The following is a 26,309-nucleotide window of genomic DNA, read 5'->3' on the forward strand; positions in this document are numbered from 1 at the left end:
TCAAATGGAAATGTGGAAAGCTGAAATTTGTCTCCTACTCCGAAGTGCAGAAAGGCAAGTAAATGGGAACATGTTGATGGGCATCTAAAACTTCTACAGATGCCAGGTATTCCCCTCATCTGAGAGACACAACAAACTCTGAATTCCATATCGAACTTTGAAACTTGAAGGCACTTTATTCAGGCCCAGGATAGGAGGACTACCTTTGTTTGAAGATAGAACCCACACCAGGGACCTAGAGAAAGGCAAACTAAAACAGACATCCCCCCTACTCAGGAGGGTGTCTGTTCATTTGGAAGAGGGCTTTGGGGTAGAACTGGTAGATTTTGTTTTCACGTCTTGCACTGAGGTGCTCTACATTTGAGGCGGAAGAAGTCCCTGAAGGGAATTTTGGAACCTTCCACTGCGGAAGAACCACCTTTCCTCCTGTGGCATGTCAGGTGCCCCACCAAAGAGAACACCTCTTAAGAAGCATTTGTGTGAGGCATCTTTTACAAGCAGCTGCATATAACCAGACTTTAAAAGGAGAGTTCCAGGCTTTTTAGGTTTATTAAAAGTCAGCAGCTACAAAAAGGGTAGTTGCTGACTTTTAACAGACACTTACCTGTTCCACAGTCCAGAGATGTGGCCGAACAGGGGTGTCGCACCTCTCCCCCCTCCTCTCCGCCGGCGCCTCCATTGCCACTCTGGGCACCCAGCTGTGACAGCTTTCGGGTTTGCGGCCGGGTACGCATGGAGCATGCGCGAGTCGCACTGCGCTCCCGGAGTGGACAGGCGATCTCCTGGGACCTGTCACGTCCCAGGAGATCGCCTAGAGGGAAAGGCCGCCAAAGGCAAAAGGATGAGTCGCCTTGGTAGTCCCTGGGCAGAAGGAGGAAGTGGGACAGGAAGTCCCCCTCCTAATCAAGCACCCACTCCCCGACCTCAAAAGAATTAGATACCAAATGGGGCATGTAAGGGGGCAAGGAGTGCTTAAAGCGGAAGTTCCATTTTTGAGTGGAACTCCACTTTAAGCCACAAGCTTCTGCATGTGAACAGAAATCAGCCATTCTGATATACGACTCCTGGTGCTGTGTCTGCTTGGTGTTTGATGTAAGACATAGCTCTGGCGTTGTTAGATTACACCCGATTATATCTTCCATACAGATGAAAACACAGCCTTGGACTTGTATAGCAATCTGTGGCTAACTACACACGTTGCACAAAGTGCTGAGGTGAGTGCCAAAGCAGGGTTCAGTGCTCAAAGCAAAAGTACAGGCTATCATTAGTACCCCCCAGCATGAGTCCAGGTATGTCTCTCTTGATTTTAGAATCTGAAGTAAAATATTAAACTAGTTAAGCCAAGTATGATTTCTCCATATGGAAGAAAGGTTATTACCTTAACAAAACTAGCAAAAAGCTGCGGACCCACAGAAAGGGGTAGGGCTATAGGGGTGACACTCTGAGCACATTCCTTAAAAAGCTTTGCTAGGCTGTAGTCACCTGAAGGTACCAACCTATAACTCAGGAAATATGATTTTTAAGACTATATCCTGTACTGTACAATTAAGATACAATTGTGCATGTACCCTGTACACACCATATGTGTATGGTGGTATGTGTTGCATCAACGCAGCATGTCTGCATTTTTAGCCACTGCATGTGAATGCACCAAGTAAAACTGAAGTTTGAAGACAATGCATTACACTTTCCTTCACAAAACTTGCAGTACACGTATGGGCTAGTATCAACCTGGCCCGTATTTAAATGTGGTCGAGATTGGTAATTAGCCTACATCTGCCCCAAAGTTGATTTTTTTTTTTCCCATTAGGAGAAATAAAATAGCCAAGCAGACAGACTTACTCCAACGCTGTACTCCCAGATCATTCTCCAGAAATCTACAACAGTATTGGCTAGTGGTCCCTGGGTTGCTATATAAGCTTTAGGCCCATACACACCCTAGAAAAGAAAAAAAACACAAATCAAATTTCATTACAGTCTCAAAACAGTTAAAAGAAAAAAAAAAAATTGGAACATGAAAAAGGTAGCATTAAAATATAATCCATGCTCATGCAGTATATTCCATTTTAATTAAAATAGTTAAAAAGCTAGCCACTCACAAGATAAAGATCATAAACAAGCGCTTGAATAGAAAATACCGGTCCCGGGATGCAATCCGTCAGTATTCCGGTAAGCTCCGCTTAGACTCGTGACATCACCACGCATGCCTGAACCAGGATACTAAGATTTGTTCCCGGAACTGGTATTTTCTATTCAAGAGCTTGCTTTTGGATATTTATCTTGTGAGTGGCTACCTTTTTTTAATACATTTGTACACAGTTTTACACTTTGCGTTCTTTTAAATGCTACGAAGGAGTATCCTAAGCGGTTATGTGGAAGACTGCAGTGACGACTGAGGAGGAGAGAAAAAGGTTCCCATCATAGACGACACATTCGTTGATGTAGCCTATTTGATTCTTTAATTGAAGGGTCCACATGCTCTGATACTTTATTTGATTTTCACACATCAGACTTGGTCTACACCGCATAGAACTTATTTTGTTAATGATCACACAAGCACATTTTGGCTCATTTTCTCCACGATGATATATTGTATCACTTTTTACTGAGACAACGATTCGTGCATTTATTGGTCTCTTCCTCAGGAGAAAACACTTAAAAGTTCAGGTCTTAGGGAATCCCTGCTAAAACAAATTCGTTGGTGGTCAGTTGGATAAAGGCCCTTTACATTTGTGGCCAATGTCAAGAATGCTACCCTTAAAATATATGTGAATACTCCCCTTGTAAAACAACTCATTCTTTTAACGTCAACAGCTACAAATAATGTAGCTGCTGACTTAACATATGGACACTTACCTGTCCAGGGAGCCTGTAATGTCGGCACTCGAAGCCAATCTTCGGATCAACTCACGGGTGCTGCCGTCGCCATTCCTGGTAAGGGAACCAGGCAGTGAAGACTTTTGGCTTCACTCCTGGTTCCCTACTGCACATGCGCAAGCCAGACTGCACTTTCTCAAAGGTCCCCGCTGTCTTCTGGGACCTGTGAGTCTCCCAGAAGACAAAACGGGGGAGGACGACATGACGTAGAACGCCGCACCGGACATGGGAGCGAATACCTGGATTTGACAGGTATCCGCTACCCCCTCCCCATTGGAGTGCTGGGCTGGAGAACAGAGGGAGCAGCTGGCTCATTCTTCCAGTGGTGCAGCTAAGAGGCAAGCATGGTCCAAGCATCTAGGCAGATCCGGATTATAAATTTGCGATCTCTCCCCAGTGTGGACCGTGTGAGTAACGTCAGCCACCAGCAGGCAATAGCCCGCTGTCTCTTGAAAATAGGTCACAGGAGTGCAGCACTGACTTAATCAGTGCATGCGCTCTGAAGAAAGGGCACAGGGTGCTGTGACTGGGGGCTCCCGCACGCATGCGACTCTGGCCAGTCACAGAGCCGGAGTCCACAGCCCCAAAAGGAAGAGGGGTGAAGATGGATGCAGTCACCAGCAAGGACATCATGGACATAATGGGCTTAGTTTGCAGGCACATGCCTACTAGCCCATTATGCCTTTACTTTGCAGGGGAAAAGAGGAAGTAAAACCCATCAGGGGGGTTGTGTATTGAGAAGGTGAAGGAGGTAGTATGCACTGCAATCAATCAGGTATTAGCCAACCCTTTGAAAATTGGAGAAAGTTGTCATTTCTCAAAAACAGCTTCTCCAGGAGAGGACTGTTGGGATTGTAAATTAGAGATAGCAACAGGGCCCTCAGGCTCCGCTTGATAGCGCTGGGGAGATATCACTGGAGTATGCCTCTTCATAGGAACACTGCTGCAGTAATTTGAGCAAATTCATATAGAAAGTCCAGGAGGTGTCAGCCCCACCCGGTGGAGCTGTAGAAGACTCCAACGACAACAACCCTACAAAAAAGCGTCTCGGCTTCTAGCTTGCAGGTACTGGCCTCTTCTAGGGATACCATATAAACCCTCCTAGAACTACAGGAATAAGCCAAAGTCGCCCATGGCAGCAGGGATGTCCTCTGTGCATCTTTGGTATGATGTTGCACTGCAGAGCAGTAAGCAACAAGTGGAGCAAGGTCTCAAGTACTCACAAACTAAGGCAGCTGGTGCGGATGAGGATTACAGGTGTCCAGAGGTGAAGCGAGGGCACAGAAAATACAGCACTCAATCTAGATGTCAACACGGATCCCGCAGCCTAAAACCTTAGTATAACAAAGTGGCAGGAAATTTTGACGAGGTGCACCATAATGCAAATGGGGGGGGGGCCTGAGTAGCTCCCAGTGCTTCAGCCCAACCAGCCGTCCTCACTAAGGGAGTCTTTAGAGACAGGGTCACACATCACCATGACTCTAGAGCCAAGAACCACCTAATGTGAAAGCTCCACAGATTCCAGTGCCCAAAAGCCAATTCTAGGCTCCCTAACAGTCTAGTCCAGCAGGATGCAAATAGACCTCCAAAAGCTATGGCTGAGGATATGCCTATCCAGTTAGCTGTTATCAAGAGATCGGCTCAAGCTGAACAGAAAGGAGCCTAGATTTAAGTCACTGAAGGGGAAAAAATAAAAATCTGATGCAGCATGAATCTTAAAGCGGGAGTCCGCCGTTTTTTTTTTTTTTTTAAAGCCAGCAGCTACAAATACTGCAGCTGCGACTTTTAAAATCGTGACACTTACCTGTCCAGCGCGCCCGCGATGTCGGCACCCGAAGCCGATCTCTAGATCGTCTGTCGGGTGCTGCCGCCGCCATCTTGGGTATGGGAATCAGGAAATGGAGCCTTTCGGCTTCATTTCCCGGTTCCCTACTGCGCATATCGCACTGCGCAATAAGGACGGTCCCCGCTGCCTCTGGGATCTGTGTGTTTCCCAGCAAGCAGCGGGGCACTTGCGGAAAGGGGCGTAGATTACGCAGAGAGCTATCCCGGAAGTGGGTGCAGAATACCTGTACTGTACAGGTATCTGAACCCCCTCCCCCCTGAAAGGTGCCAATTGTGGCGCCGGAGGGGGGGGGAGGGTTCCGATGAGCGGAGGTCCACTTTAGGGTGGACCTCCGCTTTAACTGAAGTCAGCAAAGGAAAATACCAAGTGCCAGTTCAACCCCTATATAAAATTACAGACCTGACCCTAGGGAAATAGGAGTTTCAAACTACCAACTTTAAACGAATGTCAGAATCTAATAAACCATTCAGAAAATAAATAGGTGTTAGTCTTACAAATAACCTCTTAAAAGTTGCTTTATGATATTGTCGAACTTAAAATGAACGAGTCTAAACCACTTGTAACTAACTACTCTAAAACCAGATGATGAAAGGAAATACTGAATAAATAATCAGACAAAACTTCTAAGGGAATCCCAAACCACACCAAAAAGTTTTTTTTTGGTTTTGAGATTTTATCCTCTATAGCTCATTTTAACTGAAGGCTTTCAATATAATATAAGCCAGATGAGCCTTCGCTTGGCTGAAGACTTGAATATATCACACACCATACTTCGCTATGAAGAGTCTCTCTCTTTAAGCTCTTGCCAAAGCCAAACTGTTACGTTCGTGAATGGGAATGGTTTAAAAACGCCAATTTTTTTTGCTTTAAGCCATAAGGGTATTCTGTAACCCAGTGTCAGCTACACAAAAAAAACAGACTAAAGTAAAAAGGTGTAATTTGTTCAGTGCGTCACTGAACCACTTCATTAAAAGTGGAAGTCCAGTCAAAAATTTTACATATAATGGAACATTTTTAATATCTTTATCTTTGACATTATTAATTTTCTGTATAGCCGATCGTCTATCTTTGATTAGACTTTCTAAACTAGGTAATCAGCTTCTTCCTGTTCTTCAGGGACAACCTTATTTCCTTAACCACTTGCCGCCCGCCCTATAGCAAATTGACGGCGGCAAAGTGGTTGCATAATCCTGACCGGACGTCATATGACGTGATCAGGATTATGAGCCGCTGCGCGCCCCGGGGGCGCGCATCGTGGCGATTGTTGTTGCGGGGTGTCAGTCTGACACCCGGTAACTACGATCTCGGTAAAGAGTCTCCGACGGAGACTCTTTACCACGTGATCAGCCGTGTCCAATCACGGCTGATCACAGTGTAAATAGGAAAAGCCGGTGATCAGCTTTTCCTCACTCGCGTCTGTCAGACGCGAGTTGAGGAGAGCCGATCGGCTGCTCCTCTGACAGGGGCGGGGTCTGTGCTGATCGATTATCAGCACAGCCCCCCCCCCCCCCCCGAGGATGCCCACACTGGACCACCAGGGACGCCACCAGACCACCAGGGATGCCAAGGACAAGGTATGCCACCCTAGACCACCAGGGATTCCAGTCAGTGCACACAATGGATGCCAATCAGTGCCCATAATGGATGCCAATCAGTGCCCATAATGGATGCCAATCAGTGCCCACAAGGGGCATCACTGATTGGTATGCATTATTGATTGGCACTGATTGGCATCCATTAGTACATTATAATACAATGCCGCCTATCAGTTAGCATCTGTGCCGCCTATCAGTGCCTACCCATGCCCACCTGTGCCAATTTGTGCCACCTATCAGTGCCCATCCGTGCCGCCCATCCGTGCCGCCCATCAGTGTCCATAAATGCCACCTCATCAGTGCCACTTCATTGGTGCCACCTCATCGGTGCCCATCAGTGCTGCCTTATTGCCCATCAGTGTAACCCCATCAGTGCCCATCAGTGAAGGAGAAAACTTACTTAAGTTTTAAAACTGAAACAAAAAAAAACGTTTTTTTCAAAATTTTCGGTATTTTTTTATTTGTTTAGCAAAAAATAAAAACCGCAGAGGTGATCAAATACCACCAAAAGAAAGCTCTATTTGTGGGAAAAAAAATGATAAAAATTTCATTTGGGTACAGTGTAGCATGACCGCGCAATTGTCATTCAAAGTGCGACAGCGCTGAAAGCTCAAAATTAGTCTGGGCAGGAAGGTGTTTAAGTGCCCGGTATTGAAGTGGTTATAACACTGTCCTACACAGGCATGCCTACTGTTCCACTACATTCTAACAGCCTCTGTCTTGCTCAGCCCAGATAACGCCTCTCTTCAAAGCCTTGTTTTGGAGCGAGAGAGAGCGCGAGCAAGCTGGAAGTATGTTACATTTGTTAGAAACTGTATATAGATTACAATGCAACATGCGGCAGATTTTCTACAGTGTACGACCACAAAGTTGTTTCTGCATGGAAAACACCCAGCTGAGGGAGCTACATTTGAGTAATGAGTTTAAGGCTCTGTTTCCACTATAGAGACTTGTCATGTGACTTTGGACAGTCTTATCACAAGTCACAGCCCATTGATTTCAATGGCAAACGTTGCCATCTATGCAACTTTGAAAAGGTGCCTGCACTACTTTCATGCAACTTTTGATGCGGCTTTGATCCAGACTGTAAAGTTGGATCAAGGTTGCACTCTATCGCACAGCTTTGGAGTCGCATAGTGGAAACATAGCCTGAGACTAGAGTGCAGCTTCGCCCTGTCCCGTGTGGATTTTTTTTTTAATTTCTTAATTTTCTCGTGAATTAGGATGTACAATGCATTCTTGATGAAAGAACACTGGGCAGGAACCTATGATCAGCTCCTCCCATCATGTAAACGCGCATTGGCAACACAGGAACAATGCCACTCCCTAGAAGTGAGGTCACTAGCTTTCCTTAACCGCACCAACTGGCTGCTTTTAGTCTTAGAAGTAAAGTCATGTGACAGCACTGGACACTACGAAATAAAAGTTAGAAAAGCTGGGATTTTTTTCATTTTGAGGCATAAGGCTGAACTTTGTTCATGTTAATGATTGCAGGGGAGAATTTAAGTGTTAGGGTGGACTTCCACTTTAATCTCAGGCATACCAAAAGCCTAATGCGCAACTTTCATCCTGATCAGACAAGTGCCAACAGCTGCGGCCTTCTGCAATTTCTTCCAAAATCTTTTTGCACTGGCCCTTCACATATTTCTATGGGTCACCAACCAATACTTGACACACCAAGCCTTGAAACACTTTTTTACTATGCTCAAACAGTTATTGCGCCAGAGCTCACAATGTTAACCATATCAACAACATGAAAGTTTGAGATTCTGTACTGCTATTTTGTGACCCCAGCATCCCTGTCATGCAGCTCATCCAGAGCCTTGATTTCGACTACAGCAGCACCACAGCATAGTATACAACACTAAGTTGAAGCATATTACCAGCATGCAAATAGACAGAAGCACAATAAAGCTATTACTTGGCTTTAGCTTCTCTCAGCATGTTTTGTCAATACACGTGCATGAAGCATAGCCCAAATGGCTTCTAAAAAGCCTCACCTGCCCCAGTCTGAGGGCAATTGTACAGGGAATGACAAAAAGCCAAAGTCAAGACAAATAAAAAAAGTTGGAATCAAAATAGTTTTAACATTTTATTGATTTTTAAAATACTAGTTGTCCTGTTCCAAAAGGCAAAAACACCAAAAGTGAAGCAATAACTAGTTCAAACTGACAGGATGTCAATCAATGTACAATATAACCACATGGGTACATGTTAAACTTTGAAGAGGATGTGCTTAAACATGCACACCAAGTCTAACGGATGTTGGGTCAGAAATGGAAAATTATGCTACAGTGAGCATATTATCAAAAATTGGAGACGCAAGACCGTAAAAATGTCTGGTCTAAAGGATCTTCAGTTCTGCTGTAAAGTTATGTTACAGTGAGCATATTATCAAAAATTGGAGACGCAAGACATGGAAGAACCAAAAAAAATAAATAGATTAAAAAAAAAAAAAAATCACAAATAGAGCAGCAACACAGGTCCCCTCATGGCAGAACAACCTTTTTTATAATTGAAAAATACAACACTTGAACTTATACTACCAAATCATACCTGAACAGTTGCTGCATATCCCTTTAAGGCTAAAGGATAACCCGTTTCAAATATTCAAATGGCTACTTTCAGCAGGATGATATACCATGGCACCAAGTACAGATACCCCAAGCTAGTTTCAAACATGGCAGTGCACTATAACAGTCTGCACCAGTACACAAAATTCAAAGCAAAACAGAAGTAAACAGAGAGCCAAGAAAACCTTGGAGTTCTGGAAATAGAATATAGTTTATCAACTATATTCTTCGATTTGATGATCTAGCAAAATGCATACCAACAGTAATGCAAATGCAGTAATGTAAAAGTAAAACCTCTAAAATTCTAGCATTAATATAAAACAGCTAGTGAAGAATAAACATGAAGACAAATGTATAAAAATAGATACAATGAGAGGAGCAGCACCTTCATCAAGGTGAAACAGATATCAGTTCTCTATACAAGATAGAATATCATGCATTAAAAACAAATTCCCAAACAGCATAAATACTTCATGTGTAAGCTAGCTCTGTAATACAATACGGTCAGCAGAAAAGAAAATACAACTTGATGAACAGTTAATGGAGACAAAGCTACTGGTTAAAGATTAGTATAAGGCTTCATGTACACGGGACATTTTTACAATCTCTCCTGAACAATTTAACAGATAGCAACCCACGTTGCCCATTTTGATACGTCTACATGCTGCGTTTAGTCACATTTGCGTTTAGACAAAAAAAAAAAAATAATGAAAACTGCCTGTAAACCAAATGCAGCTAAACGAGAAGCTTTTGGCGCTTGAAATGCCTCTAAACTCAGCTTCTGAACCCATTCCAAAAAAAGCAGAGCAGAAAAAAATTAATTAATAAATACCCAACTGCTCCTAAACGTGCTTTTACCAGCGGTAGTGTACATGAAGCCTAACACTGATGCATTTGTTTAGGCTTCTCCTTGCAAAATATTCACTTTCAAAAGACAATTTTTAAAAGACTTTATGAATCTTACACATTGAAGCAAGACATGTCATACCTTAATAAAATTTGCATTGATGTAATCTGATTCATAGGAAGGAATTTTCAGTGCAAGTTTTACTCTGCTGTGGTCAACTGTTGGGAGAAATAAATATATATATATATATAAAATAAACCGAAAGAACAAAAAAGGGAAATATGACAGTGTATACAAGTTACATCCATGACATATGAGTATTTATATACACAGGCTAATTGCTACAATAAAGTTGAATTATTCCCAGGTCCCCAGGCCTGTTTTCCTTATAAAAACCCTTGAGTAACACAGAATTTCTTTATTAACCTTTGCAACACAACATGATTCCACACAATATATCTTTTAGGCTTTGTACTTCAAATTCACATATATTTGGGGGGGGGGGGGGGGGGGGGGGGAACGAAAAAGCAAAAGCCAGTCTGCTGATCAAAATATCACATTAGTGCGACTTATGCAATGTAGTGTCAAGGTAAAACTCAAGTATACGAGTTTTATTTTAGGAGAGCTTCAATCCTCATTCAGCACTACACTGTGATGCATGCAGGAGTGAGGGGGGACAGATTGCATACATTTTTAGAATGGCATTAGGAGAACATGGAGTTAGATTTACAAGGACACAAATTCGCACGATAGTAATTTTTTCATGGATTTTCACCAAAAACCTGAATGCTATTGTAGTCTCTTGTGTAAATATTTGATGCTTGCATGAAGAACGTAAATTGTATCCAGATCATAGCACACCACTGTTGTGACCAGATCTATTTAGGGAGAGAACATTATGGGGTATTTTATAAACAAACATATGGTATATATACACACAGTGGGCTATAGCAGTGATCTGCTGCTGCAGGAAGAGGCTGGACAAGACTAAGAGCTCTGCCCCGCCCTCCGTACTGACAGGAAGTGCTGTGATGTCACCACACTCCCAATGTGAAACAAGACACTTTGTGTTAACATTTGTTTCCACAGCGCACTCCAATGGAGGGGTTTGTAGGATGAAACAATCAACTCTTGGGTTTATTGCTGGACACTGTCCCCAGTGCAGTAATAAAAACAGTTGTGACAGCCAAACGGCATCTGGGACTCAAGTGGTTAAACAGATGAGTTACAGTATCAAAATTGAGGATACACGATAGCGGTAGTTTGACATCTGCCAGTAAACTAGTAATGTATACCATAAACAAAGAACAGGGTCCTGTGTGTAAAGTAACATTCTATACCCGTGTGCACCAGACAGATAGATGGAAAAGGCAGACCTCAGGCACATTATTATTGTAATATCGAGACCTAGATTGTATTGCAAGCAAAGATGTTTTATATAGATAGAAGTAAAAAAAATAAAATAAAAAAAAACACACAAACAGTATTTTGAATGACACCTTTCAGTGTTGGGACCATCAGTTCTGTGCAGGAGGTGGATACAGTACACAGCTGATAGTCCTACTGAATAGACTATTAGAATTTGTATTATGGCAAGAAAAAAGCAGCTAAGTAAAGAAAAACGAGTGGCCATCATTACTTTAAGAAATGAAGGTCAGTCAGCCCGAACAATTGGGAAAACTTTGAAAGTGTCCCCAAGTGCAGTGGCAAAAACCATCAAGCACTACAAAGAAACTGGCTCACATGAGGACCACCCCAGGAAAGGAAGACCAAGAGTCACCTCTGTTGCGGACGATAAGTTCATCCGAGTCACCGGCCTCAGAAATCGCAGGTTTACAGCAGCTCAGATTAGAGAACAGGTCAATGCCACACAGAGTTCTAGCAGCAGACACATCTCTAGAATAACTGTTAAAGGAGACTGTGTGATTCAGGCCTCCATGGTAAAATAGCCGCTAGGAAACCACTGCTGAGGACAGGCAACAAGCAGAAGAGATTTGTTTGGGCTAAAGAACACAAGGAATGGACATTAGACCAGTGGAAATCTGTGTTTTGGTCTGATGAGTCCAAGTTTAAGATCTTTGGTTCCAACCACCGTGTCTTTGTGCGGCGCAGAAGAGGTGAACGGATGGACTCTACGTGCCTGGTTCCCACCGGGAAGCATGGAGGAGGAGGTGTGATGGTGCTTTGCTGGTGACACTGTTGTGGATGTATTCAAAATTGAAGGCATACTGAACCAGCATGGCTACCACAGCATCTTGCAGCGGCATGCTATTCCATCCGGTTTGCGTTTAGTTGGACCATCATTTATTTTTCAACAGGACAATGACCCCAAACACACCTCCAGGCTGTGTAAGGGCTATTTGACCAAGAAAGAGAGAGATGGGGTGCTGCGCCAGATGACCTGGCCTCCACAGTCACCGGACCTGAACCCAATCGAGATGGTTTGGGGTGAGCTGGACCGCAGAGTGAAGGCAAAAGGGCCAACAAGTGCTAAGCATCTCTGGGAACTCCTTCAAGACTGTTGGAAAGCCATTTCAGGTGACTACCTCTTGAAGCTCATCAACAGAATGCTAAGAGTGCGCGGAGCAGTAATCAAAGCAAAAGGTGGCTACTTTGAAGAACCTAGAATATAAGGAATATTTTCAGTTGTTTCACACTTTTTTGTTCAGTATATAATTCCACATGTGTTAATTCATAGTTTTGATGCCTTCAGTGTGAATCTACAATTTTCATAGTCATGAAAATAAAGAAAAGTCTTTGAATGAGAAGGTGTGTCAAAACTTTTGGTCTGTAACATATATATTATACATACATACACACACACACACACACACACTAGATTCCATCACATGTATGTTCTAATGTTGCACTGGAATGATATGGTGGTTTGTGTTTTCTGTATGAACCTGTATTTCACTTTGGTTTAGATCGATAAAATGTCTCTCAAAAAAGGAGATTTCCCTTCACTTTCTGTATAGGAAGGGCAACAAAGTAAGGTACGGGAAATTGCCTCTAAAAACAGTTGAAAAAAAAATTATTAAAAAAAGTGCCAATTGGAAGATACCTCCTCCTCTATTCCTGTTCCGGCATCAACTCATTTATTCTCGGTTAAATTGGTAACAAGGGCAATTAGAAAGAGTGACTTGTCCAAAACACAAAATGCAATAAAAACCCGACAGGGGTTTTATCCCCTCACCATCACAATTTAATAATAAAAAAAAAGAAAAAAAAAAAAAAAAAAAAGGGGGTGGGGGGTGGAGAAGAGCATATACAAAAGATACAAAATTGATTTAGCAAAGAAAAGGGGGAAAAAAGAAAAAGAAAAAAAAATATCACTTACACGGCAGAATATCTTTGTATCTGTTCTTTTTAACATTATCCTCTTTTTCTCCAGTGATTGTAGGGTAAATTTTTTCAGTTCTGTACTTGGTGGACAGTCGTCTTAACCTCTGAAATAAAAATGACATATTCCTGATCACAAATGCAGTCACTGCAATGATAGAAAAAGTGAATGCAAATATCAACCCAGAGAAAATAAATGTAAATGCTCTATTGATTCAAACTAAAAATACATTTTTAAATAGGCAGAAACAGTATAGACCCCAACAGCAGTAACATTAGGATTATGCTGAAAAGCAATTACACAACCAAAACACCACTACTAAAAATGTAATTCCTTTGATCCCTCAGATCCAGAGATTGTCACAGTTCTCTGCGGAGCACATGCATGACAAAACAGTAATGCATTGGTAATATTGAGGTCAGAAATAACTCAGATCTGACAGATTTAAGCCTAGGTTTACATTGATGTGATTTCACATGTCAAATTGCATGCCAAATCGGCAGCTATTGCTGGCAATGGCACCAGCCACATCGATTCCTAAAAGTATTTTTTTTACTACTTTGGGTGCGATTTCAATAGACGTCTATGCAGGAACCCGCACAGATGTCTCTGAATTTGCCCCCCAAAGTCGGACTGACATGCAGGTATGAAATTATGCGAGTTCAGCTGAATTTGCACAATTTCAATCCCGCAGCAGTGCGAATCTAGGCTAAAGGGCCCTTTTGCAGGCAAAGAGGGATAATGCCAAATATTTTTAACATGTCCACATTCACTTAGCATAACTTAATAAAAAACATCCATAAAAAAAAGGTAAGAGGAAATACATACATACACACATATACACACACACACAATTTATTTTTATTTTTTGCTACTTCGAGCAAAGAAAAAAAAAAAAAAAAAAATAAAAAGAACATACTCCATTATGATGGGTTTGGTAGTAGAAAATGGCCAAAGAACCCTGCTGATAAGCGGTGTTCAGAGTTGTAAACACTCAGAACTGTGTGTACGTAGTAATAGCGATCTGGCTGTTTTGTCTCCATGAAAAGCAGGGAGAAGAAACAGGCAGATCAGAATGTAAATGCAACATCCACTACACATGGTTAAACACAGTTAACCCCTAGATGTTAACCCATTCCTAACCAGTGTGCAATACTATCAGTGAATTAATGTCACTATGGATGTCAGTGTCAGTGACCCCCCGCAGATAGTGTCAGATTGCCTGCCACCCTATCATAGTCACACTAAGTTAGTGATCACCGCCATTACAGTATAGCGTCTATATTGGAGTAAATTCCAGGATGTATCCCATAGTTTGTAGATGCTATAAATCTTTACCACAAACCAAGAAAAAGAATTTTGACCAAAAGAAAAAAAAATTTAAGTAATACTAATAAAGGACACGTAGCAGAATACATTTTGACTCTAAATGTATAAAGAAAAAATATTTAAAAAAAAAACCCGGTGGTGTTCAAATACCACCAAAAGAAAGACTGAATTTGTGTAAAATTTTTTAATATATCCATCTATCTACACAAATACAGTCTCTCTTTTGGTGGTATTTGATTTGAACACCACCAGGTTTTTTTTTATATTTATTCTATATACATTTAGGGCCAAAACGTATTCTGCTACGTGTCCTTAATTGTTGTTTTTTTTTGACCGCACAATTGGCAGTTAAACGCAGTGCTGAATAGCAAGAAGTGCTCTGGTCAAGAAGGGGGTAGCTCAAGTGATTAAGGCATATAATAAACAGGTGGTTATTAATTCTCAAGAAGGTTTTTTTTTTCGTAACACTTATCAATATTATCAAATATTTATAGTACTTCATATTTAAAAAAATAAATGCAACACATGCAAAATGTGTGACAGATGAGTTATTTTACTAGTTGGCTTGGCATTGTAATTAGAGCTTGACAAACAAATAAGGGATAAAGGTTTTGTAATGCCAAGCGGATCACCTCTAGTAATATCCTATTAAAGTCCTGCCGAGTGCAACACGGAGGTCACATTATTATTGCAGCATTAAGGGCGTCAACTGAAAACGTCCAGTGTACAACTTGTGGGAAACACAACGTCCGGGCAAGGCTACATCCAGTTCTGCTTACTCACAGATGAGACGGATGACAGAATTTTACCACATATGGCAGAAAGGATGTGACTGTCATGGAACAATTGAGAACCGCCACAAGAGAGGGGGGGAAAAAAAAAAAAAAAAAAAAAAACCTTCCTCTTTTCGTAGTATTAAAACAATCAAGCACAACAAAGCAGCTTTTTGGCCATCGTGCCAAATGAAAAGTTCTGTTTAAACAGAGGATGGGATGACTTATTTAAAAAAGTAACAAAGCTACTAAAAAGTAGCCTATAATTTTTGTCGAAAATAAAGTAGCAAAAAGAAGAACACAAATACATGCAGTACTGAAAAAATAAATAAATAAATAAATAAAAAGTCTGCCATGATTTTTTTGAAGCCAACTTGAAATTACACAAGTCAAAAAAGAGGCCAATGCTTGCAACTGTGAACACCTCCAAATAGGTATCCTTTGAAGACCACCAGTGCCTTGGTGTATTCACGCTGAACCACTCGCCAGGTTAACAGCCTGAAGCCCCCATCCCTCACTATTGCCCAGTCGGGAAGCTTGTCACAATAAGCCAATTGTGAAAAAAGAAGAGGATAGACCAGGCTACCAACCAGTATAATGGGTCAAAATATGCCTACCAGAGCGTCCAAGTAATTGGGGCTCTTGTGACACTCAGCGGTAAACCTGAATGCACCTACGGTTGCATAGAAATGCCAGGAAGTTTCAAGTTAAATTAAATAAAAGCAATCAAGTGGGCAAACTGCTAAAAATAAGTAAATACTTGCGTGAACTGTCTTACCAGGCAATAAATTATCGAACCTAAATTTGCTTGGCAATAGTTCAGTGTAATAAAGTGCATCACTTCCTTCTCTTTTACAAAATGTTTACTGATTGATGCCCACTTTCACTATATGAAGTTTTAGTGTCTTGCCGAAAAAGGTCCACCGGTGGATAATGCCCCCCCCCCCCGTACTGCACAGACGCAACGCTTGCACAGTACGAATGACTACAGAGCTGTCGAAAACGTCTCTGAAGATGAACAGCTGATCGTCAGCACTACACGGCGCCTGCGCACTACATTCTGCCCGAGTCCTGGTCTAAGCCTCCACCATCCAAGTGGACATAGAGTTAGAATATAAATATGCCGAGCGAAGTGAGGCCGTGCCCGAAGTGTGGCGAGCAAAGCGAGCCGGTGATGGGCCCTCTTACAAAGTTGCGTCTTACAACGGTGTTGGAACATAGGCCCCGTGTAAAGCTGACTCACAGGTGTTCAGTTTCGGGTATTTTCGGCAGCCCCATTGTGGTTCATCCTGCGCAAGCGCTGCACCATACAGGGGGGTCATTATCCGCTGGGGGGACCTTTCTTGGCAGAACACCGGCACTACAAACAGTATCTCTCCTACACAAGCAGCAGTGTCTGCCCCTCCACTCTAATGCATTCAGAGCACAATGCATTCTATAAGACCATTAACAGAAAACAAAGCAATTGGACAGGGGGGAGAGGAAAGGCTGGTAGGTGCCTTATATGGGCCAAATGTTTACAATGTTTGCAATGGGCTTAACAATTAGGTGATAACTTTGTCATTACTCCTTTACCAAAACACTACCTATGCAGGCCAGGCTGCATTCACACATGAGCGCATCGTTTCCAGGCAGAAAATAATGTGATTTTTGCCTTTTTTGTACAGGTCATAAGGCCACCAATGTAAATGTAATGTTAAAAAAAAAAAAAAAAGGAAAAAAAAGAAAGCAGAAAATGGCTGTAATCTGCCAAAAAAGAAGCTCCTGTACTTTGGTCGACAGGTGTTTTGCTTCAGATGACAGGACACTCAGATGTGAACAGGGGCTGTTGAAATGAATGGGATTTGTTTTGTTGGGTGTTTAGAGCGGAGGCTTACAGCAGAAAAAACGCCCACAACACCAAGGTATGAATAGAGCCTAAAAGGGAGCCTGTTGCAAAAAACAAACTGTGCTGCTTTGACCACAAGTGAATAACACCCTTGCTATAGAAGTTAGGCATTTATGTTCTTCCCAAAGCCAGATTAAAAAACCGAGATGGCATCAACCGATCCTGCCTTGTTCCTAGGATGTTTGCCAAGACACTCCCAGCTGATATCGTTCACTTCAATTACTGCGATGGTGGGGGTGAACAGCAACACCCTATAAGCTGGTCATAGAAGGACCCCCCCCCCCCCAATCAACACAGTCAGTGTTGATGGGGGAATCCCTCAATTGATCAACTTGTGTACAATCAGCTTGCCCATACATTGTTTGAATCTCAGCCAGTCCCTGCTGAACCAGCCGATATCCGAACCATCTGTGGCTGGTTAGAGGCTGGGTTCACACTGGTACAACGCGCAAAAGTCGTAGAAATGTGGATCCGACTCGGCCCGGTGTCTTTAAGTACGAATTCAATAAACAGGGATCTGACTTTGATCCAGACAATACCAGACACTGTCTGGTATGAATCTTTAGGGGGGGGGAACGCCACGCACAATAAAAAACCACCACACAGCATGGCTTCCCCCTCCAAGAGAATGCCAGGCCCTTCGGTCTGGTACGGGTTTTAAAGGGGAACCCCCATGCCAAAAAAAGCACAGGGACCCCTCCAAAATCCATATCAAACCCTTATCTGAGCACGCAGCCCGGCAGGTCAGGAAAGGGGGTAGGAACGAGCACCCCAGCTCCTGAACGGTACCAGGCCGCATGCCCTCAACATGGGTGGGGGATCCCAACATGGGTGGGGGATCCCGCCTTGCGCCCCACCCACCCACATTCTCCCAATCACATTGCGGCCACCCTGCTGCAATAAATGCACGTCTCTAATTAGTTAAACTCAATCCAACCAGGCCCCTGATGAAAACTTGTATAGAAATTTGTTTTGAAAAATGTGTAATTTCTTCCATTAACCACTTGAACTACACAAGATTTGATGAGATTATCACCGCTGTACTTATTTTTGCACTATAAAAACAAGAAAAATAAAAAATAAAACTGAGGACCACCATTTTTTTTATTTAATAGGTTTTATAGCAGAAAGTAAAAAAAAATATGTATATTATATAATTTTTTTTTTTTTTTACTCGTAATGGTGGCGATTAGCAACTTAAAGCGGGGCTGCAATATTGTAGCAGATGCTGCATCTGGTGGCAGGTGACAGTGGCAAGGGACACTCGGGGCTCCCACTGATTCTACATTAAGGGGAGTTTAACTATTTCATTATATTTTACAATACTTTAATAGAAATAATGCACTTCAAAAATAGCGACACCATATTGACCATGGTGTCGCGATAACTGAAGCACTAACACCAGCCATTGACCCCTTGGTGACCATTCACAATTGCCAAACCCACTCACTCTGCACCAACCCCCGCGCCCCAACATCCAATAATGGGAGGAAAAAAAACAAACAAACACCTCATAACAAAATATCCAATTTTAATCTGCTAATAAGCCATTAACAAAATTAAAGCAGAGTTCCAGCTTTTAAAAAAATAAATAAATAAATTTAAAAAGACTCCACACACGTGATCATTGCAACTACCGGTAATCCTATAAGTAAATGGTACTAGTAATAAAATCAAAATCCTTTAACAAAAAAAAAAAATAAAAAAAATAACTCCCTCAGCTGTCCAAAGCGAACAGTTACATCTTCAGTGTGGGCATCTGAAGCCTACATTTTTTTTTTTTGAATAAGGCGCTGCTGGATACCCAGCATGTACCTCCTGGTCTCGCGCATGCGCACAGTATATTTGACTTTTATTGTCATTCACGTCAACAACAGGTTTAAATTGTATGAAGATTCCTTTACCAGTCATAGCATCAGTTTTTTTTGTTTTTGTTTTTTTAAGCAAGATTTCCCAGTTCCAATTGCTTCTACTTCCTTCATTAGCCCATAATAGAATACACATTTCACTTTACAGCTACCAATGCAGCCAACAAGTAGAATAGCATGCAAGAAACTGATAGGTAGCTACAGGAGAAATAATTTACTCAAGAAAAAAAAAGAAAAAAATAAAAATAAAAATCGCTGTAAGTAAACCTAGCCTGGCAGTCTAAACAGTCACATTGTACATTCCTATGATTGTTTCCTCTAAAAACTGCTATGACCTAATAAAAGCCTATAATGCGTTATGAAAAATCAATCGAAGTTTATACTATCACCCACACTGATGACATTACACACCAACATTTTTTGTAGATTACATTGACATTAAAAAGCAAGGCACACATTCAAATAAACAATTTTGGTTAAACTGTATTTACTGTTATCCTGACACTGCCCGTATAATAGTTTGGCCACCAAGACTCAAATCTGTATATAAAAGCAAAGAGAAAAAAAAAAAAAAAAAAAAAAAAAAAAAAAAACACACTTTTGTATGTTCTCAGGATACCCTAGATCAAAACAACCAGCAAATTTACAACTATTACTTTCAAAACTGTATGAAAGATGAAGGTTTATGTGTTTTATTGTGCAATGTGGTGCATCTTATGCTACAGGCAGACTAACAGCCAGCTCACATGCTAGCTTAGCAATCACTGGATTCATAAAAAACCACAGTCCTTATTTTCTAGACAAGCAGGTAGACCACACTAACTAGTATGTTTTTGGCAGTTGAGTTGGTAAATTATCTTTCATCATGTATGAAACTACATTACAACAGTCTTGGTAATGTTAATAAAAAAAAAAAAAAAAAAAAAAAGAAGAAAAGAATTGCGCTAGGTGTGGAACAACCAATACATAAATTAATAAACCATTAGGGATACCCTGCAGCTGAGCACGATAACCCCAATATAGGGCACAAAAATATAGAAAGACACAAAGTGCAGCCTTGATAACGTACCAATATTTTTTTTTTCATGTAAAGCGCCTTGTCAAGACAAGACACTTTGCATTATCCAAGGAGAGGTACACATTTGTTGCAGTACCGTGGATTTTACATTGATACATGCCGATACACAGTTGGCGCACCCATTATATGCGAGTTTTATGTACATATTTTAAATGATATAAGGTTTTAAACTATATAAGCACCATGTAGAGCTCCTCTATCTTCTTAAATATCGAGCAATGATGGAGGAACACCGACAGGACGAGGAGGAGGAAATAACAATTTATTAGTCCAGGGTGACTAAAAAGTGATTTCTGACCAAACAGAATTGCGAGGTCACACTATGAGGTAAGCGCATATCTAATGGGGGAGCACTGTGGTGAATTCCTGTAACGCACGTTTTGAAGATTTGTAAAGATTTAGCAAGCCTCATCTTTGACATCCATTTGGACAATTTTTCACCTGATTGCACTGAAACACTAGATATATATATTTGGACTATTATAAGAAGATTCTGAATGTAATTGATCATTTGCACATTTGTAAGATTGACACAATAAGTCGTTGGTTTATGGCAGCCTCTCTCAACCTTTTTACCCCAGGGGAACCCTTAAAATAATTCAGGTATCGGGGGAACCCCTGATGAAACCCATTTAGTGGGGGTCAGTGGAAACAATGCCCCTTACTTTGGTGGTCAGTGAGAAGCATGCCCTTTTTTATAGTGGTGGCAAGAACGGCCCCCTTACAGAGAGCTATAAAGTTCATTGGTGTCATACCACTGGCTCCTCCAAGTGACATTGGCTCAGAACTGGGTAGGCACCAAACAGGACGCAAGATCAGCCACAGCTCAGGGAACCCCTAGCCACCTCTGGAGGCACCTTGGGGTTCCACAGAACGGTGGTTTATGGTATAGATTATTAGCGCAGCGGTTCCTTTTAAGCTAGTGCATTGTTGGTTCACTTACCTTTTCCTTCGAATGCCCTTCTAAATGTTTTTAACTTTGTCTGAATTTCTCACTTTCTGCTTCTCCTCAGTAAACTTCACACCATCATCCAAGCGGTGTTTAGTCAGACAGAACAGCTTACTGGAGGAGGAACAGGAAGTGAGAAATTCAGACAAAGAAAACAAAGAAAAAACATTTAGAAGCGAAAGCGAAGGAAAAAGGTAAGTGAACCAACAATGCACTAGCTTAAAAAGGAACCCATTTAGAAAAAATTAATAAAGAAAAAAGAAAAACCTTTACAACCCCCTTTAATACATAATACTCTCCCTGTGCCAATGTGATATCACTAAGCCAATCAGCAGGTGCCATCACTGTCGAGTAGAAGTGGAGAAGCAAATCATACACTTTCTAACTGCTTCAGGCCCGGAAGATTTTACCCCCTTTCTGACCAGAGCACTTTTTTTTCTGCGGGGTTTTTTTGCGCTATAAAAAATAAGTGACAAAAAAAAAAAAAAAAAAAACCACCACACAATATAAATTTTTTACTATATTAAATATCCCCCAAAAATATACAAAACCATTTTCCTCAGTTTAGGCCGATATGTACGCTACAAATTTTTGGTAAAAATAAATAAATATCGCAATAAGCGTATACTGATTGGTTTGCCCAAAAGTTGTAACGTCTAGGGGATAGTTTATAGCATTTTTTTTTTTTTTTATTATTTTTTTTTTTTACTAGTAATGGCAGCAATCTGGTTTTTATTGGGACTGCAACATTATGGCTGACACTGCGGACAGTTTTGACACATTTGTGGGACCATTAGCATTTATACAGCGATCAGTGCTAGAAAAGTGCATTGATTACTGTAAAAATGTCACTGGCAGGGAAGGGGGCTAACTCTAAGGGGTGATTAAGGGGTAATTTGTTCCCTAGTGTGTGTTCACCAGCCAAGAAGCCACCAATCACAACGGCTCCAAATTTACTTGCTTCCAGGCTCTACAGATGTGTTCTGGCAGCCAATTGCATCTGCAAGGTTGCAACAAATGTTCCCCCACCCTGACTGCTTAAGTGATCAGCGTGCTTGAAGTGTTCCCAGATCTGTGCGGGCTATCCATCTAGCTGTCAACTAAAGCCACAAGTCTTCTGGTCAACATGCCCCTACTGTGCAGCCCCTCTTCTATACCCCATCACTGTAATCCGGTCTACTCCTAAGCTTTGGTGGTTTGCTGTCTGAAGGTAGTGTAGAATGGGTGGAGACTAAAGGGGAGGCATGAACAATATTCTGTCCCTATTGTTCAGTAGTATTCTGACATCTAGTGGAGGTTTTGGGTCACTACAACTTAACTGATCTTTGTTTCTCCTTCCGTTTCTGTTTAATGCTAGTCAAGTCCTATCTAGACCCTTCCCATGTCTTCCGTGTCCCCTTGGTGTTGGTACTTGCGGAGACTGTGCTTAGGAAAGTCATCTTCTTACACTTCAAAAAGGACTAGAAAAACATCCGCTTTACTGCAATTGTCTGAAGTAAAATTGTGCTGTATTCAACTTCTGTGCCTTACTAAAGAGGCTTACTGCCTGTGCATGGTGCAAAGTTAGCAGGTAACCATATTGTCTGAACAAACTGGGCCTAAAGAGGTAGGTCAATTCATATTACAGCACAGAAAGTACAATGTTGCCCATTAGGTCCAATCTTGTATTAAAGTGATAGTAAACACACGAGAAAGGGGAGGACGGGAACGAGAAAATGTGGGACTTTAAATTAAATTAAAAGCACAGGTAAACCTACATCTCCAGTCCCAATACAAAAGTAAGCAGCAAATCCTGACTTTAAATGCAGCATGTTCAATGTGGCCAGAAAATTTGTCAATACAAATATATATATGCATTTACCTTTATCTGGACAGTGATAAGCTGTCTCTATTGAATACAGCAATTGATAAAAATACAAAAAAAATACATTAAAAGACCATTCATTGTTCTAAAAAATTAGATCATAGCATAAAAGTACACTTACACAATGTTGCATAAAATATCATCCTCCATGTTTATGTGACTTTCAAACAGAGTAGTATAATAATAATAAATCCAACCGAGCTAAAAATCACATAGTTTGTCTGTATAAGACACAAGATGCATCCAGATATGCCGATAGGTTTTGTGGCCAAAAACCACTTCCTCGGGGGCGGGTGCATTTAAATAAATAGAAAAATATAAATAAGCTTATATAATACAGTGTAGACAGGTAAAATTAATAAAATATATAAGACAGTAATCCACTATCCCCACAACAGACAAACGAAGCCTGGAACCTGCGAGACCCAAACCTGGAGGCTGCCTATAGTATCCATACTGGGAACTGTAGTAGACAGGACCCACCAGGGAGTCAAGCAGCGCACGCGCGCGCACACACACACACAGACACGTGTTAATCTACCACGTGTTAAGCACCTCTCACACACCTTGTATCTGCTATTAGATTTCAGTCTTTCCTGTTGTGGAAATAGGGAATTTTCCTTTATCCATATGTCAAGTATTTTGATGGTTGGGCTCCATTCCCTTTCCTTCCCCTGCCTTTTCAGAAAGTAGTATGCTCTTTATTATTAGTATTTATAGTTGATTTTTGAACTTCACACAGATGGAGCTCAAACAATTGCACATCAGTGTGGGACCATGTGTGTGCTTGACTCCCTAGTGGGTCCCATCTGCCACAATTTCTGGTGTGGACACTCTAGGCGGCCTCCCGGTTTGGGTCTCACAGGTTCCAGGCTTCGTTTGTATGCAAGTATATGTGGGAATAGTTGATTACTGTCTTACATATTTTATTAAATTTTTCCTGTCTACACTGTATTATACTGGCTTATTTAGATGCACCCTCCCCCGAGGAAGTGGTTTTTAGCCACGAAACATGTTGAGCATATCTGGATGCATCTTATGTAGGACAATCTATTTGGTTTTAGCCCAGTTGGACTTATACCACTTGGTTCAAAAGTCACATCCATAAAACATTGACTCCTATATTGCCACATTGTGTAGTGTACTTTTATGTCATGATCCATTTCTAGGACAATGTTATTTAATGTGTATATTTTTTTATGTTCATTAATTGTGTCACGCCCATCCAGCCTGTGTATTAGAATAAGAGGGAGGTGAAGCTTCCATCTAAATGCAATATTCCAGCCTCATTGTGTCAAGCTGGTTTGTGAGCATGAAGGGGGAGGGAGCAGACTGCAATTTACAACTGTGTATACACCCACATATGTGACTATATGTAGTCTTGGGGGGGGGGGGGGGGGGGGCTGGTGCCCTCTCTGGTCCAGCTGTTGCGAAGCAAGGGAGGCGGTGGCCTTTGCTATATACGGGTAGTAGAAGCCATGACTCAGACTGTCAGAACATTTGCAGGCCCAGTGCGCAGCAGCCTCCACGCACTGGCTTCTTCTATCTGGACCGATGACCTAGTGGGCCCCAAAAAGGATGGCCGTGGCGGAAGGGGGACACCAATATTAGTAAAGGGAAGAAAAAAAAAAAAAAAAAAGATACTAACTAGACCAATATCGATAAGTGACAGATAGATTCTTTAAAGAAAGTGAATATTAGCCCCCGATAATTGGTCAACCCATAATATAGTCACATGGGCTGCTCAGATGTGATTAGGATGAAAACACTGAAAACTGAGCATGTGCTAAGTTGACACCACAGCTGCCATATACTTACCTAAATTGGAGATATGTACAGGTGGTTTCTTGCAGAACACAGAAAAAAATGAATGTTAGTGATTGAAGGAGTATGAACAGCATTTGATAGTTTATGATGTGGGCTTTATGGACTTTAAAGAGGGATTCCACCAAAAAAAAAATATATATATTAAAAGCCAGCAGCTATAAATACTACAGCTGCTGACTTTTAATAAATGGACACTCACCTGTCCCGGGTTCCAGCGATGCCGGCAGCCGAGGCCGATCGATCGCTCGGCTCTCGGCTGCTGCCGCCGCCATTCTAGGTGAGGGAATCAGAAAGTGAAGCGAATCGGCTTCACTTCCCGGTTTCCCTACTGTGCATGCGCGAGTCGCGTCGCGCAATAGCAAATCTCTGCGCCGTCACTGGGACCCGTGTGTGCCCCAGCAGACAGCGCGGCAGGGCAGGAAATGGCGTAGACTCCCACGGGAGTCTATGCCCGGAAGTGGGTGTAAATACCTGTCTTTGACAGGTATCTCCACCCCCCTCCCCTCTGAAAGGTGTCAATTGTGACACCGAAAGGGGGGGAGGGATCCGATCAGCAGAGGTTCCACTTTAGGGTGGAATCCTGCTTTAAGTGAAAGCAGGTTGCCATCCTGCGATTTGTTATTGTTCTTATGTGACAGAGGTGGTACAAGGTGAAGTCTGTGGTGGTTGATGCACAGTAGTTCCCATCGAATCCGCAGTTACCAATCTTTAGACTATATGATCAGTACAAATATTTCACGCATTGAGCGAGTACATAGTAGCGGGAGGAGATGTCATAAGCATTTATGTCCTCATCCTCTACCATTGGGGGATCGGTTTGGACTTCTGATAATTCCCCAATGGAAAGGTGTTGCAACTGGTGTATATACAGTCACCATGGGAATAGATACTCACATGCACCTGTATACATTAGACAGTTCTTTATTACACTCATTTAACCCCAAACAGAAAATTAGGCTAGATTAATTGTGTACTGTGGTTGTGAGCATTGGGCTGTCTTCAAAATTGATGGCACTGCATCTCCCTGCACTGAAGATTGTCTATTATAACATGGGCGACAGGTCTCTCCTTCTGCCATTTTTTATACCCATTAAAGTGTTAAAACCGAAATCCAGAAATGAGATATATTGCAGTGGTTGAAATAGTTTGTTCTTTAGGCTTTTTTTCCCACCTGGTAATCCAGCCAGCAAAACAATTCTTGCCTTAGGGCAGTGGGTCTCAATCCTTCTAGTGTCATGACCCCTTGATAGAATTTCACAAGTTGTGGGGAACCCAAACAGCAAAATTATTTTCATAGCATGGGTTGTCAGCACCCAAGGCAAGACAAGTAATTTGTGCCCCTAACCCATGAATATTTAGGGCTCTGAGTCCATTCCACTGGTACAGTATTAAAACCCCTTATGGTACATTTTAGGATGTACCACCATCCTGTGTGTGTAATGGTGACAAACTCAGCACCGAGGCAGAGCGACACCCAGTGGATGGTAAAAGAATTGTCCAAGCCACACAAAATCAACCAGAGGATCAAGGAAAGCATGTAATATATCTCAACTTGGCTCCAAAAGACAGCAGGCATAATCACAAATACTGGACAGCCACCCCATGAACAATCGGACCATCACATGGATGACATGGTACATAGAAAATAAAAG

General features: G+C 41.8%; 1 protein-coding gene across 4 annotated transcripts in view; it reads right to left on the reverse strand.

Moving 5' to 3' along the window:
* Nucleotides 1–26,309, reverse strand: part of PTPN12 (protein tyrosine phosphatase non-receptor type 12) — a 122,417-nt gene that overhangs the window by 58,218 nt on the left and 37,890 nt on the right. For all 4 annotated transcript variants that reach the window (XM_077471871.1, XM_077471870.1, XM_077471868.1 and 1 more), the window contains exons 2-4: nt 13,079–13,187; nt 9,880–9,956; nt 1,843–1,938 (exon numbers count right to left, since the gene is read on the reverse strand). In XM_077471871.1, the coding sequence (XP_077327997.1) occupies nt 1,843–1,938; nt 9,880–9,956; nt 13,079–13,187 (282 nt within the window). The remainder of the gene's footprint in view (nt 1–1,842; nt 1,939–9,879; nt 9,957–13,078; nt 13,188–26,309) is intronic.

Source organism: Lithobates pipiens, unplaced genomic scaffold (assembly GCF_037356315.1).
Source record: "Lithobates pipiens isolate NorthernLeopardFrog02 unplaced genomic scaffold, aLitPip1_a1.2 Scaffold_8, whole genome shotgun sequence".
Lineage (NCBI taxonomy): Eukaryota > Metazoa > Chordata > Amphibia > Anura > Ranidae > Lithobates > Lithobates pipiens.